The sequence below is a fragment of the Cydia pomonella genome, chromosome 12 (genome assembly GCF_033807575.1).
Source record: "Cydia pomonella isolate Wapato2018A chromosome 12, ilCydPomo1, whole genome shotgun sequence".
In the NCBI taxonomy this organism is placed as follows: Eukaryota; Metazoa; Arthropoda; class Insecta; order Lepidoptera; family Tortricidae; genus Cydia; species Cydia pomonella.
The window spans coordinates 10,060,879-10,078,252 of NC_084714.1; the positions used below are offsets into that span (position 1 = coordinate 10,060,879).

A 17,374-nucleotide genomic window follows, 5' to 3' on the forward strand; every position below is an offset into this window, starting at 1 on the left:
AACTTTGATCTCGTGTAGTACACAAAATTTTTCACATCAGTCAGCCATCAAAAAATACAACCTGAAAAAATGTAATCCAGACGCACGGATCACTATTTCACTCATGTTTTCTGAAGGTATTCTAACAATTAACTTTAATTGCCGCAATAAAACTAAACGAAAGAAATTTCAATAAAATGATACGAAAATAATGAATTAAGTAACGAACATCAATTGACAGTTCAATCGACAACTTTTTTTTGTAAAAAAAAAACTTTGTAAGATACGGTCCGAATTGCGGAAACTACTATTTGTCAACTATAGTAGAGATCGTTAAAAGTAGTTAGTAGAATTATTTACTGCGTAACAATTGCGTAAATTTATATAAGTTCATTGTTTTGATTGTATAATAAAATACGCAAAATATGGTGTTTTATTAAATTTTAAACTTTTATTTCATTAATTAATTATTACGAATGAAGACTAGTAGGGTGTTTTGGAACGATGCGGTCTGACTTATTTCGGGAGTCTATTATAAACCGTCAATATACCGTTGAATTACGTATGCACTTTTTTTATCTCTTTCTTTTTGCTAATGACGTGAAAGGGACAAAGACAATAGAATCCAAATACTTCGAACTTGTATTATGCCCCGCACGTTGAAATGACATTCGAATATAAAGGTCACTTAAATGTTATTTTGTCTCACTCAGTGAGCAAAATGCGATTTTGCTCACTGTTTTTAAGCAGCAACTTACCCTTGTTCTAGCTGCTGACGTGAAAAATATTTTGCAACCATTCATAACGAAACAAGACACTCATTAATTTTTCTATATCCGTAGTCACAATCACAGAATAACTAATATATTGCTACGCACCGCGCGCTGCCTAATATCCGACTGATGTGACCAAGCGCGGCGCAGCGTGCGTGGACGCAAGGGGCCACGTGGCGCGGGGCGCGATGCCGGCGGGACGCAGTCTGTTTGTCGTCGCTAACCTGTTAGCATGTACTTAACGCCGCCGCGGTCGCGCCGTGTGTTTGGCCAAGCCTTTACAGTATAGTACGCCTTACTTAACAAACAGCTCTTAACGTGTGACTTAAATTTGTTAAAAGGCAAATTCACTATATCAGTGGGAACTTTGTTATAAGAACGTACAGTTCCCGACGAAAGACGTACTAACCTTACGGAGGCGGTGGGCGGGCACAGCAAGTTTATGTTTGTTTCTAGTGTTATAGTTATAGATATCACTGTTAAGCCTGAATTCGTTGATGTTTTTCCGAACATACATAATATTCTCAAGTATGTATTGAGATGCAACGGTAAGAATGCTTGCATCTTTAAATTTCCCTCTTAGGGATACTCGAGCGCCCAGTCCATAATGGAACGTACAGCTCGCTTTTGCAGTACAAATATTGTCTGAATGTCTGCTGCTTTTCCCCACAACAGAATTCCATACGACATAACACTATGGAAGTAACTAAAGTATACCAGCCTGGCCGTCTCTACGTTTGTTAGCTGTCTGATTCTCCTGACTGCATAGGCTGCTGAACTAAGTTTGCCGGCTAGAGTGGCTATATGTGCATGCCATTGCAGTTTTTGAGTCTAAAGTGACTCCCAGGAAAACAGTTAGATCTTGAAATTCCAGCGAATCACCTTTTATTTTAATCTTGCTGTTGTTTACCTGCTTGACGTTAGGTAGCGTAAATTTGATGCATTTGGTTTTCTTTGCGTTCAAAAGCAAATTGTTTGCCGTATTAACCAGTTTAATACGGTAGATAGCGCGTCATTAATGCTCTCGAAGCAATTTTCTTTTCTTTATTAAATATGATCAGGAATACACTATGAAAGTCTTACAGGTCCTCGTGAAACACCGTGTATAGACTAACATGCTAAATGAACGTTTCCTTCAATCATCATTTGTATTGAACGAAAGGCAGTTTGTAACCTCAATCAATGTATATTTATATATTACATTTACAGGCAAGTTGGTGACCTACTTTTGATGGAGATCTGGGAATGTGTAACGCAAGGCTACATGAGGGTACGGGATCAGAATACCGGTATCCCCATGAAAATTACTTCACTGCCTCCACCACCACCTCAGGAACGCGTATATGACTTATTCAATATTACTGTAGAAAGTAAGTGAAATTCCAGCTATAATGTAGATTTGAATTGAAAAATGAACATGTATACGGATTTACGGATTCCGGTTTTAGGTTTATTTCATTGACAATTTTTAAAGCAAAGAGTTGTTTAAGAAAAAAATGTGCACCTACTTTGAAGACCAAGACAGATGGCGCTGTATATTTTGTGGTCCTTGGATAACAGAGGGCCTATCGCGAACCACGTTCGACGTCACAGACAGAGAGCTGTCACACTTGTAAATTCCCACGTAAGTGTGACAGGGAGGCAACCCGTCTAACGTGATTCGCGGTAGGCCCTCAGACGTCAACTGTCGACAACCAGAGTTACCACCTAAAGTTCAATGCTTCAGCTGTCAAATTCGAAACACGAATTTGTCATATATGTACAATCGATCAATATTTGCTTTAAAGTAATATACAGAAATGCACATTTCAGCATACTTTAACTATAGGGGCAGCAATTAACAGACGATTTACCCTACCAATAGCATCTGATAAGAATAATTTAACATCGTGATTAATTTCAGTTGCTGTTCCAAGGTCCGAAACTAGAAATGTACCAAGAATGGGAGAAATAATGATTGTCTATTTCGGGCCAGAAAATGCAAAGAATTCAAGATTTCTCTATGTGACCAATGTCCAACAACCAAGTAAGTATTATTTACTGCCATCTGTGATAGTATCATGATTTTCTTAGAATTAAAGTGATCAACAACACGATGGAAATTGCGATTGTTATAAAATTTGATTTGTTCTGTTAGAGCTTCGCATAAATCCTTAATTGATCATATCATATCAGAAACTCTCCAACTGATGCTGTGAACACGGTAAATGAGTACTTCGCCTCAATCGGAAAATCTTTAGCTGAAAGTATTTTAACAAACAATTCTAATATTTCTTACAATTCTAATCCAGCGGTAAATCCCTTACTATCTTCTTTTGTATTATTAGACACAGATTCCAGGGAAGTTTACACGACTTTAATGAGTTTGAAATCGAATAGTGCCCCGGGTTGGGACAACATTTCTGCAACTTTTTTAAAAATGGCTAGTGCTGTAGTTGTTCCTATAATAACTCACCTTATCAATATCTGCTTTAAGACCGGCATTTTTCCAAAAGCACTTAAAAAGGCAATTATAACTCCAGTGTACAAAAGTGGCAACAGAGATGATACATCCAACTACAGACCAATTTCCGTTTTACCCGCTATCTCTAAAATATTAGAAAAAATACTTAACAACCGCATTCTAAACTACCTTACAAACTTCAAAATACTATCAGACAATCAATATGGCTTCAGAAAAGGACTATCTACAGAAGATACAGTAACAGCTCTCACGTCTCTGATCGTAGACAAAATAGATAAAAATAAAAAATGCTTAACAGTATTTTTAGATTTAAAAAAAGCGTTTGATACTGTTTCCATTCCCACCTTAGTTTCAGTTTTAGAAAACGTAGGTATTAGAGGCGCCCCACTACAACTTTTTAAAGACTATCTGCAAAACCGTACGCAAAAAGTAAAAATAGGAACCTACGTAAGCGAAGAATCAAATATATCTTTTGGTGTGCCACAGGGGAGCGTCCTTGGGCCTACCTTATTCTTAATATATATAAACCAGCTTTGTAATATGCACGTAAACAGAGGACACATTTTTACCTATGCCGATGATACTGCCATTGTCTTCACTGAAGACATTTGGGAAGACGTGAAACACTTTGCAGAGATAGGTTTATCAGAAGTTGCCTGCTGGCTCCGCTCTCGTCTCCTTACATTAAACACAACAAAAACAAACTACATTTGCTTCAGAAACTACAATAGTTCACAACCTGGCCCTAATTATAATATAAAAATCCACACATGTAATAACAATATACAAAACTGTGCCTGCTCTATCATCAATAAAGTTGGAAGCGTTAAGTATTTAGGGATATTAGTCGACCAACGATTAACATGGCACTTGCAAATAGAGCTGCTCATGAGCCGTGTCAGGAAGCTTATATGGGTCTTTAAAAATTTAACACATATCGCTACTTCACAACTTCTTAAACAAATATACTTAACCCTAGTTCAATCAATAATTAGTTACTGCATACCGGTCTGGGGAGGCGCCACTAAAACCAAATTTTTAGAGCTCGAAAGAACCCAGAGATCACTATTAAAAGTTATGCATTTTAAACCATTTAGATTTCCAACCATAGACCTATATAAGCTTTCTGATGTATTAACAGTAAGACAACTCTACATATTATTTGCAACTTTAAAAATACACAAATCTAAACCATATACACCTACCACACGAAATACTAGGAGAAACGGTAACATACTTCCAACCACTTCAATAAATACCACATACGCTAGTAGACAGTTTGTCTTTAAATCCAGCAAATTATACAATTTCTTAAATAAGCACTTAAATATACATCATTTACCATTTTATGAATGTAAAATAATTATAACAGACTGGCTTAAATGTAAGAATTATTATGATACAGAAAACTTAATTCAAAATATTTTAGGACTTTAAACACACACACACACACACACACACAGGCACACACGCACACACACGCACACACACACACACACACACACACACACACACACATATGGACTTGCAAGTCCATCTTCTCATTAGGTTAAATTAATCTATAAGCAATTACTTTTGTTAGTCTCTGATATGTTAATTTTATCTTTTTATTTCTATTTAAATTTTAAAAAAATTGTTCTATTACTAATTAAGGAAGAGCGGTGCCTCTTAACACAGGTATTTGTTACTTAAAAAGAGGCGCCAACACTTACAACTGTATAAGTAATTCTTAAACAGAATAAACATTTTTTCATTTTCATTTTTCATATCATATCATTTATTTATTGCAGTCATGAAGTTACATAATAAGGTGTTACAATTAAAAATTAAATTAAAATTAATTAAAATTTGTTTAAATTTTTTGTTTTTGATTATTCAAGTGCTATTTCTTAATCTTATCATGAGTCAATGACGTATTTAAAACTTTCGCGTTTTGAACACATACTAAATCACATAAAATATAATTATTAAATAGAATGTAGTTGCGAACGTGTCTACATTGGTCAAACTAAACGGGCATGCAAGAGATGGTAAAAAAGCACATTGCAGCAGATAAAAATCGCCAAGTACCTAGTTGGTTACTAAATTCTATTACTGCAATAATCTTTATCTACATAAAATATACGAACGAAAGTTGAATAAACTATATATTAAAATGAAGTACACAAAATCAGGAACTACATATGACAATATCATTAAAAATGGCCTCCTCTGGCCTTGACACAGGCCCTCAAACGTCGAGGCCAGTCAACAATAGCGGCACGCACGATTGTCATGTCTAATTCCGTCACTGTCTAAACTATGGCCCGCTTGAGGGAGTCAAGATTTGTGTGGGGTTTAGCACAGGCTTTCTCCTCAATAACCTGCCATATGGCATAATCCAGGGGGTTAAGGTCCGGGCTGGAGGACGGCCAGTCTTCGTGTGCAATAAAGTCAATTTTGTTCCTTCGAAACCAGGCTCGAGTTGTTTTTGCCGTATGTGCAGGAGCTGAGTCCTGTTGAAAGACCCATGGCTGGTTTTGAAATAGGCTCTGGCTTAAGGACTTCACTATTGGTTCGAGAACGATTTCCTGGTAAACTTTGGCCCCAGTTTTCACACTTTTTTCACAGAAATGAACCTGTGCTAGCCCTGAGTATGACACACCCAGCCAAATCATCACATAAGAGGGATGGTGGCCTCGTTGAACTCTTGGAACAGCCGCAATCGCCTCTTGACTGTTTTTTGCATACACTATGTCATTCTGGCGGTTACAGCATACTTCAATGGTAAAATTTTTTTCATCTGTAAATAGTATTTTTCGGTGGCCATTTTGTGCGTACCGCTTCAATAGCACGCGACTTCTCTCTAGCCTCATAGGCTTTAATCGTCCATTAAGCAAATTACCTTTTTGTCTGCGGTAAGCGTGTAGTCCAAGGTCTTCATTGATAACTTTTTTTAGGGAGCTTCTCTTCACGGACATCTGTATTGCCAACCACTTTTGCTTCCGGGCGGGGTTTCTTGCAATTCTCGCCTTCACTGCCTTTATTAGAGCTGGGGTCCGAACGGTGCGTGGTCTTCCAGACCTCTTGCGGTCCACGTTTGTGCAACGCAATTACTGCGATACGATTCTCTTTTAGGCCCCAATTCATTATATAGATACGACGAGATAAGCGTTATGTGTGGTATATAATTTTAGCTCACAAATCCACCACATTACGTCATTTTTTATTTTTTCGGTAGCATTTGTTTTAACGGAAATAAAGATGTTGCAAATCGAGTAATAGAACTTAGTAACCAACTATAGGTAGACCGCTTAAATGAGTCTTCGCCCGCGCGGTACAGGAATAGAATAGAATAGAATAAAACTTTATTTTTTATAATTAAAGTTACAGAGTTATGGCCTGCCAAGCGCAAGCAGTATTATTTTACATATATGTCTTAGGTATCAAAAAGATCTAATGTAAAGTAAATGGGGCTCAGTTCAGGTATGAACTGGCTCACGCTAAAGCTATGTATACATTTAAATGAGAGGGATACGAGGTGGGGCCATTCGCTTGGAGAGTGGTTTTCCTCTTTCTTGTTTACACACATAGTCAATTTCACCAGTACGCAGACCAGGTAACATAGGATTATGGTGGTTCGGCTTATTATATCTATCCCCGGGTTGCGTAAGACCCGGAATTTGCTGATCCCTTAACTTACGGAGCATGTCTTCATGGAGGTCTCTAGCACGTATGTACCATGGGTCTTCATCAAGCATCTCCCAAATGATTTCTGAACTCGTGTTACGCGGAAAATTAGCAGCTGTTTTCAATGCCATGCGGTATTGTCTCTCTAATTCAGTCAACCTAGATTTACTCATTCTAGGGTAGAGTTGAACTATGCCATAATCTATTATTGGTAACAGAGTCGCTTTTATCACTTTGATTTTTGTCTCCAGTGAGACCTTACTATACCATCCTATAATTGGTGCCAGCATACCGCGTACCTGTTTAACCTTTTTGACTGTATTTTTTGCATGTTCTTTCATAACTAATCTTTGGTCAAGGTGTACGCCAAGATATTTAATACTAGATTTTATTGGTAGGTTTTCATGTTGGAGGCTTATGGTCCGGCTGTATTTCCGTTTGTTAGTGAACATGGCGCAGTCCGTTTTACTAACGTTGCACTTCAGACCCCATTCCTTATAATAGTTTATTACCATTTTGGCAGCCCATGCTGCACGTCGCGATGCAGTATCTGGACGACAAGCTTCATTAAGAATGCATAAATCATCAGCATACTGTGATAGCGTTAAACCAGCTATGTTATTTTTGGTATGTCACTCACATAAAGATTAGATAAGATTGGTCCCAGAATGGAGCCTTGTGGAACCCCATGCGGAACTGGAATTGTTTTTCCGTACATCGTGCGAAGTTTGCCACGCACTTCTCGGCCTGAAAGGTAATTCTCAATTAGTTTTATTACATTATTAGCCATTCCAGCGTCGAACAGTTTCTTACTTAGCCCCGCATGATTAATGGAATCAAACGCTTTACTAAGATCAGTCGAGACCATTGCTACACTGTTTTCCTGTGCTAGAGCATCGGTAATCACTTTTCCAGTCCGTAAGATTTGAGTACCCGTTCCTTTACTTTTTGTGAAGCCATGTTGATATTCTGGAATGAGTTCTAGTCGATTAACTTCAGAAAGAATTCGCCTGTACATGATCCGCTCGCAGAGTTTTCCCATGATACTTAGTAAGGTAATCGGACGATACGAAGCAGCCTCGGTATGGGATTTGCCCGGTTTATGCAGAAAAATACAGTCACCTAGCTTCCATCTCTTCGGATAATAGCCTGTGCTTAAAGTATAGTTTATAATACATGCCAAGCCGTTAAGGTACGCTGGACCAGCAAGTTTCAATGCATCTGCCCTTAATTGATCAGGACCTGGCGCTTTCTTGTTTTTGAAGAGGCGAAGAGCTCGTACTACCTCCTCCATGTCAGTCTGCGGTAGTGGTTGGTATGGTGTAAATATTTCAGAGTTTTTATGATCATTATCTATATTCGCTTCCTTAACAACTGCTGTATCAACCAACGCGTTAACTGTATCTTCTTCAGTCAATATTCCCGGTAGGTAGTGCTCTTTTCAGAATATTTTTCGCAGTATTGTATATACGACGTAAAATATGTCCTCGCGGTGCATTTTTTGCTCTTAGTTTACTGCGGTTGCGATGTAGTATCATATACTGGATGTTCATCGGTAGTTCTTCTCTCCGCCTTGTCTCTCGCAGAGGTGCCATTTCGTCTAATGCCTCAGTCAGCATTCCTTCCATTTTATTGACGTATGAGTCAGCTTCAGCATCAGTACTTGGTTCTGGAAGTGGCAGATTAGCTTCAATAAGGTTTTGAAATTTGATTCGGGACTCTTTAGATTCAGTGATGTTCCGCATGGTTCGTCTAAGTTGAATATGTTCGGACGTTTCCATGTCTACCTCTAACTACCATGGATAATGATCCGATGAGATAGAATCAAGCTGTTTAGTTCGATAAGTTAATTCCATAGCCTCCTGAGTAACTAGTGCAACATCGAGTATTCCATCTCCTCGGTGACATGGACGCGATGGCAAATTGGTATGCACTAGTTTTGCCTCTCTATTGTTGATGGCTTGTCTTACTAAGTTGCCAGCTGCCTGTGTTTGAGTATGTCCAAGTTCCTGCATCCTCAAATTCAAATCCCCAACGTTAATTGAAGTAGTGTTATCTTCTAATAATGCTTCCCAATCTGCTCGGATTTGATTAAAGCGTAGATGTGGATTATACAGACCGCGTAAAATTATACCGCCGTTTAATGTTTCCAACTTAATGGCCACACCCTCTATACACCTGTCTACATCTTCTACTCCTGGGATCACTGTAGTAAGATTCCAGCGAAGACCTTTTTTAATATACATAGCTGTAACAAGATGAGCTGCCCTGGCATCATAGATCTTATTGAATCCCGGTATATTATATTTGCTTTTACTGAAATCAATCTTACACTCATTTAATATTATAATATCCGGTTCATGTTTTAGCGCCAACTGTTTAAGTTCAATATATTTGTTTCGAATACCTTGAATATTACAGTGCGGGAGCATTCCATGGAAATCGGTAACTTTCTCGTCAAAAATTTCTTGACATTTTATATAATTTCACATTATTCAATTACGGCTTAAAGTATCATCTTTAAGAATTTATATACAGCTTGTAATTCATTTAACATTTTTTAAAATAATAGCTACATTTCGAGAACACTGTAATAAACATCGCGTCAAGTAAGGAAACAACCCCGATTTCTATGTTTAATAACAACTTTTATTTGGATTTTAATTAAACATGGCTGGTATAAGATCAAAACTATATGTCTACTTTTGACGTTGGCACATGAATTTATTAGTATTTTCGCGATTTCTAATTGCTATTTGAAAAAATTATCTCGCACTCGAAAACTGTCGTTTACCTAACAAAGAAATATAATTTGTATATTATAAACCAAACTTGAGGGAAGTGTATCTCAAAACTTATTTTCTAAACAGAATTTGTTCAGGATAGCATTTGTCGAGTGGATTTTGTTGTGATTTGCGTGTTTATTCGTACTGATTTTATTAAAAGATAACGGTCGCTTACATAACGTGTTTATTAGAATACGTAGACTAAACAAACGTTTAGTGCGTGTTCTAAGCTTGATTCGTCTACAAATTTTAATGGATCCACCGCCTAAGAAGAGCTCGAACAAAGCGGGACAGAAAAAGTATCGTGAGAAAAAAAAAAGAAGATCCAGACTACAAAAAAAAAACAAAAATGTATGTAATTTTTCAAAAATGTATGCCGGACTTATGTGATTTGTTCTGACTGTCCCAAAAACAAAGATACCATTTTTGTCTTTATAAATCATTTGTACGACTTAATAATATCTGAAGACAATGATGCAAACATTACCGACGTGATTTGGAGTGATGGCTCATCCTCGGAATTCAAAAACAAATTCATGGTTCGTTTGTTATTTTATTTATCCAAAAAATATAAGAAAACCTTTTCTTGGAAGTATTCGGCCACATCGCATGGTAAAGGAGTAATAGATGGTGTAGGTGGAAATGTTAAGCATTTGGTGCATCAGAAATTAATGTCGTAAGGCCAAGTAACACCCGTACAATCAGCAGAAGATTTGGCATACCTCGCGTCAAGTCTCGTGTCAAATACAAAAGTAATATATATATCTCAAACAGAAATAGACGCCAAAGTGGCAGAAAAAATCCATGGGAAAAGGTGGATGTAGTTCCTGGAATATCAAAATTTCATATTTTGTACTGTGATGGTGAAATATTAAAAGGTAAAGTCCATGCATTGGACACGCGAGAATAAATATTTAGACCAAAGCATGCGAGATTCTTGGTGTAAAATCGTACGCGTCGCTTACATAACGTTGCTGTCGCTTACATAACGCTACACATTTTATTTAGTTTCTTTAAAATTATTAGAAAAACGAAACTTTTATTTGTTGTAAATAAACGACTATTGTATTATTTATGAGTGTAATTTTTCTTTATTCCTCTTTGTCTCGTATTTCGCTAAAACTTTCGAAAATATCACTTATGTTTCAGACTAGGTTGATTTGTTGTCGCTTACATAACGTTTGGCTGATACCTAGTTTCTTTACGAACTTGGACATTATGACAAAAGTAGTTAATGGATGTTTTTAAGTACACATATAGTATTGTTATTATATAATTAGCAAATGACGAAAACTCTAATGAAACGAGTAACAGACCTGTAAAGTCTTAAAATATAGTACGAATGTCGATTACATAACCATGGAATGCTCCTGCACACAATCCTCAAGCACTGTTTTCTTTTTCGTAGCACGTTGGGCAACTTATCCATTAATAAGTTCCAACACGAAATCAAGAATCGTTTCTGCGGCATATCCCTTTGCTTGTAAACTCTTCATGAGATCCTTAGCCTTGGAGAGTAAATCAGATGATGTATTGATTTTATTTACTTCCCTCTCGCCAGATTTACTCATGGTATCAGGTTTGTTTGTTATTCCTGCTGTAACTGCTACATAACTAGCGCCATTCTTTGTAGCCTTAGAATCGTTTAGATAATCACGTTTACGTGGCTGCTGTTTCATCTGTTGGACATTTTTAGCGAATGCCTGACGCCTGTTCTTTTGTTTTTGGACCTCTCGCTGAAACAATGGGCATTTTGCTTGTCTAGCTGTATGTCCGATTTCGTGAAAGTTATAACAAACATGCCAAACTTCTCCATTTTCATGTTGTTCTACAGATTCTGGTTGTTGAGGTCTACGGCAGTGAGATTGTACATGGCCAAATTGCCAGCACCTTTTGCACTGAGTTATCGCTGTATCTTGAACTTTATATTTCTCTAAAGTTGCTCGTTGACATAAGATATACTTAATGTCTCGAGCCACCCTCATGTCAGTCTCTCCAGGAAAAATGAGAATTAAAGTCGAATTTTTCATAACAATCACTCTTTCTAATTTAAGGCCGTACCTTGTAAGAATATCCGCTTTGATCTCATCCTCTGTATAGCCATCTGCATGGATACCCTTGGCTACAAGTTTCTTTGCTGGGCGGCGATCGTCCTTGCAGCCGTGCGAGTAATAATTATATTTTATTGGGTTTTCCTGCAGCTTAGAGTCTATTGCCTGATATGCTTCTCTGCTTTTCGGAAAAAACGTAATTTTTTTACTCCTTGGGTCTGCTCGTATTTCACAGTTAGTACTTCGAGCCATTTCATTTGCTAACTTCCACTCATTTTTATTCATCATCCATTCTTCATATTCACAAACAAAAGGAGGGTAACGTTTCGTGCCTTTTTCCTTGTCAGTCTGAACAGTCTCAGTCATTTTCGTTGGAGCAGCGCTAAGCACATTGTTACTTCGCGGGTCATCTTTGGGTAGGTTAGTTACGGGACTAGCCAGAGGTAACATACGTGGTTTTTGAACATGGCGTCGCTTGACCGCTCCATTGTCACTCAAGACCGAGATAGTATCATCTAAATCGGAATTGTGTTCATCTTCCGTCAACGGTAATATAGAGAAAGGGTTGCTCGTTTCTAAATTAGCCTTCGGTTTAGTGCTCAATCCGCTATTTTTATGAGTCTTTGATTGCATTTTGTTTTTGTGCGCAATCCTATTTTTAGACAGTATAGCATCCTTTGTTGTCATATTGGTTTCCATGGTTACCGTCTTAGTTATACCTCTAGAATCATTATATTTTTTCAGATTTTCTTCAGATGATTTCTGTTTTGCATTTTTCACTCTAGCTGAAGATGTCCATGGTCCCTCGACTAGATTTTTTGCCATAGGTTTTATGCTGTCGCATCTGAATTCGACGCGGCTCAGTTTTTTTACAATAGGTACATATTATTCTCTCACGAATAATGAATTCATTTTGTGGAATTACTTGCACAAATAATGGACCTGAGCACTCGCACAGAGGGCCCTTGCCTTGTTTAAGTTTATTTATACTAGTTAAGTAGTGCACATACCTAGTTTTCAACACTACAGAGCCGTCCGAGGTTCTTTCTAATTCACTATGAATAAATATTTTCACAGCACTAACTTGTCCACATACACACTTGTGGTTCTTGCACATAGATTGATCGCCAATCCAGTCATAAAAGTTTGATTCTTCAGATGAAATTTCACAAAAGTAGCACTGCACTGCGTCTTGTCCGTTTTGGGCATTTATAGGGGCATTGATTGCCTCAATTCTTTTTAGTGGTGGCTTATCACCCGCTTTACACTCCTTATCAACCTCCATTTTACACTTTTAACAAAAATCTCGCACAGAACCGCAACAATACGCGGCACACGCAATATACGTAGACCTGGTGCTGCCTCACGCAGCCCCGCACGTAGCGGGGCATCAATAGAGTAACAGCCTCTTATACGCACGTGCGTTCGCCTAGACTGTCAGTACGCGACTCCGCGGTACAGGGGCGCGGGGGTAAGACGACAAAGGGGATCGAGAGAGATGCGGGCGGCAGGCGCATTTTTGCCGTAGCTCAGTTTGCTAGCCACGCGGTTAGCAGTCACTCGTGTTTGTAAGTTCCGGGCGCTTGGTGAAATATACACATGAGATTACATTCTCAAGATGCCTCGACTTATCTTTGGACAGAAACTTAATAGTCAAACCAAGCAAATGGCTTTTAATGTGTACACATATTTTAGAAAGAAGAAATTAGACCCGAATTCTATTGAGTATCAACAATTGATTATAAATCTGCAGGACGATTCTGATGATGACGATAACTCCGAAAGTGAAGAATCAAGTTCAAGTGATATTGATATGGACATAAGTGATTGCTTTATAATTTATAAAACACTTTCGAGTCGTCATCATCAGTATCGTACTTACATATTATTATAAATTATTATATTCATAATTTGCATTGAATAAAAGTACAAAAGTTAATTAAGTTTGTTGTTTTATAAACTTTCAATAAAATTAACGTCATATTCTTTCCCATTAAAAAAACACCAACTATTAACCGCTATAACGTCGCATATCTCAAAACCTGTCCAGTGCGCATTTCACCTCTTGTGTATCACACTAGGCGCGCCTGCCGCCCGCTCCTCTCTCGATCCCCTTTGTCGCCTTACCCCCGCTCCTCTGTACCGCGCGGGCGAAGACTCATTTAAACGGTCTACCTATAGGTACACAAATCCGCGATCACCGAACATCTTTCTTACATCTGGCGCAAATCACTGGATTATTTTTTATGAAGTTTATTATGAAGCTTAATAAACCAAAAGTTGTCTCCACTGAACACCATTATAATATTATCCTCGAGTTGTGCGAGAAGCGATTGAAATCAAGAAAGAACTCAGAAATTTTAATAGGTAGGATAGATTTACCTTTTCGTCAACTTGGGAACCAGTAATCCAGAAGTTAAAACCAGGGGATCTATCTTCGAATGAGTCAGTGGATATTGTGTGTTGCATGTCGGACTATTGACAATAATTAACAATATCTGGGAGACCGAGCTTTGCTTGGAAAACATTTCCGTGAGCCCGAAAACCCCCATATAGCAAATTTCATCGAAATCGTTGGAGCCGTTTCCGAGGTCCCCGAAATATATATATGGTAATTTACAGTAGCGGAAAATAATCTATCATATTTGTATTTTTTTTATCAGAACGACTAAGGCTGCCTAAACGATTATCATGTGAAAGTGCTTTAGATGTAGAATAAAATCATATACTACATTTGTATGACACCATATAAGAAACTCGTTTTGTAAGAGTTTATTAAAAAGTGCATAAAATAACTAATACTCGAAATATAGGTAAAAGTGGCTTTAATAAAGAAAACAACAAAAATTACGGATTCTGCACTGAAAATCAAAATATTAGATTAGTAATTGGTACTGAAACCCTTTGCATCAAGAACAGCTTGGCATCTTCGGGGCAGTGATGCAATCAACTTCACAAGGAAAGAACTTGGAATGCGTTCCCACTCTTCCTTTAATTGTTCAAATCTTTCGTTGACATTTCTTGCACTTACACGACGACCTAGTTCCTTCCATAGGTTTTCTATAGGATTCAAGTCCGGACTTTGGCTGCGCCATTCCAAAACCCTCACTCTACGTGTTTTGAACCATTGTTTAACAAGATTAGACGAATGTTTCGTGTCATTATCTTGCTGAAATATAAACGCTCTGCCGAAATTTTGGCGTGCCCAGGGAAGAAACACATGCTGTAATATTCCTTCATAAACTTCCTTCGTCATAATGCCGTTTATTCGATGTAAAGGACCAACTCCACTTGCACTGAAACAGCCCCACACCATAAGGGAGCCGCCGCCGTGTTTGACTGTAGGGACCTGATACTTGGGGTCATAGCGAGCATTGTCGGGACGCCGTACGTAGGTAATTCCATTTGTTCTGAATATTAAAAACTGGGATTCATCGCTCCAGATTACCTTTTCCCACAATTCCGCAGTCCAAGAAATATGTTCTTTCGCATATTTTTTTCTAGCAGCTCGATTTTTCTTGGAAATCAGTGGTTTCTTTGCAGGACGACAAGCACGAAGTCCACCATCCATCAGGTGATTTCTTACAGTACGTACGGACACAGAAACTGAATTTCCACACGATATTTCCCGCATAATGTCGCTCGCCGTGAGTCGTGGATTGTGTCTTGCTATTCGCAAAATGTTGCGGTTTACCAAACTTGATGTGCAGCGTGGGCGACCAGGTCTGTTGGGCCTTTTGACACCTCCATGAGCTTTTTCCCGTTTCAAAACCTTCGATATAGTAGACTGATGAACTTGAAATTGCTTAGCCAGCGTCGATTGTGTGAAGCCATTTCTATAGCCATTTATAATTGCTTCTTGTATAGCTACTGTTAAGTTTTTATTTCCACGAGGTCTCCCCATAACGGAACTGATATTTCTTACAAATATAATTATGAATTAGCACGATATTCCGTTTTTTATCGACTTAAATACTACTAGTGACGGACGCTAAATTCCCGAAAAATGAATTGAAATTGAATTTCGAAATATGTACCGGCCTGTTAGCGTATAATTGGTTGAGAATAAATCAATATAACCTTTTTTGATTAGTTATGTTATCAACCAATTCAGTTCTTGGTTTCATTTAATTTGAAATATTTTACAGAAAAATCACAATATGATAGTTTTTTTTCGTTACTGTAATATATATATATAAAATCATTTATTTCAAACCTTGGTTCATACAGTGTTAGTTTTAACTTAGTACTTAAACAATAAAAAATATATTATTATTACACTAAATTTACCTAAAATTTTAATTATATATTCTAGTGTTTAACTGGAGCCAGGCACATACACCAGCATAAACTACATCTAAATATAAGAGATAATTTATTTGTAAAACATGAGCGAGTGTACATCATGCACGTAGTGATCTTAGGTTTACAATAATGTCCGACATGTTTTGCCTCTTGGCGTACAAATTGTAAATTCAATAACTACACTAAATCCTTAGAAACTATCATCATTTAAAAAGTTATTAATATTATAATAGGATTTTTCCAATAATAATTCTCTCGTCCTTTTCTGAAACATGTCAATATTACAATTCCTAATATCGAATTGTATCTTATTATATATTTTAGGCGCTAGACCAAATAAACTTTTCTTTAATAGAGCAGTATTGGCAGTTTGGCTTACTATCTTATCATTGTCACGTAGTCTGAGATTGTTACATACTACACTATGACGCTGAAATCGATCATGATTATTTTTGACGAATAATGCTACTTCATAACATAAATATAAATGCAGGGAAATGTCAATAACTTATATTTTGTAAAATATGGTCTACTACGATCTAGCGGTTTTAGGCCAAACATTGCTTGAATACATATACATATATAGAATTGCTCGTTAGATTCATTATAGACCCGGCAATGACGTATAGATTTAAAAAAGCTTCTGTCAAGACTCACCTAGCCGAACCTGCGCCGTTTCTCGATTGGCTTGTTTGATGCATACGTTACCTAGACCTGCTTAGACCAATAAGCTAATATTAGTGTACCGCGGTTTTGACAGCTGAATTAGATGACATCGTACGATACCATTATTTAGCTTTGTGTTTGTTGTATAACTGAATTCTTAGTGATTGGCAACCTAGATTACACATAGTAAACCCTATAGATATGCCCGCACGGCACCATCTACCTAAGCTATCAAATTGCGGTTGCAGTATTGCGCATTACTTTTCAGTATTCTTTTGTATATCTTTACCAGCGATGGTGATGACAAATAAGTTTTAGTACCTGGGCGACCGAGCTTTGCTCGGTTATAACTATTTATTGTAATATGGTGGTGTATAGGTAATAATCTACATAAACTTAAAAAGTGAAATGTGAACTGACAGTTATTATTATTTACAATCGATTTCTGTGTAGATATCAGGTGTTTGATTTCAGTGATCCTAAAAACTGATATGATCACATGAAGGCTTTCCTTACTTTTTTTTTATGTCAAAATAAAATAAAAACTCGAAAGCATAAATCTTATTCACGTAATCAGTATAGGTAAATGTTAAACATATTTATGAGAAATATATAATGTTATCTCAAACATTAACAACATTTTTTTACTAAATTAAACTTGTCTAAAACAATAAAAATTAA

The 17,374-nt window shown here is 37.3% G+C and overlaps 1 protein-coding gene across 10 annotated transcripts in view; it reads left to right on the forward strand.

The window, feature by feature from the left end:
- The window catches only part of LOC133523477 (uncharacterized), a 71,437-nt gene that overhangs the window by 22,595 nt on the left and 31,468 nt on the right, over positions 1 to 17,374 (forward strand). For all 10 annotated transcript variants that reach the window (XM_061859086.1, XM_061859090.1, XM_061859093.1 and 7 more), the window contains 2 exons: positions 1,962 to 2,122; positions 2,656 to 2,778. In XM_061859086.1, the coding sequence (XP_061715070.1) occupies positions 1,962 to 2,122; positions 2,656 to 2,778 (284 nt within the window). The remainder of the gene's footprint in view (positions 1 to 1,961; positions 2,123 to 2,655; positions 2,779 to 17,374) is intronic.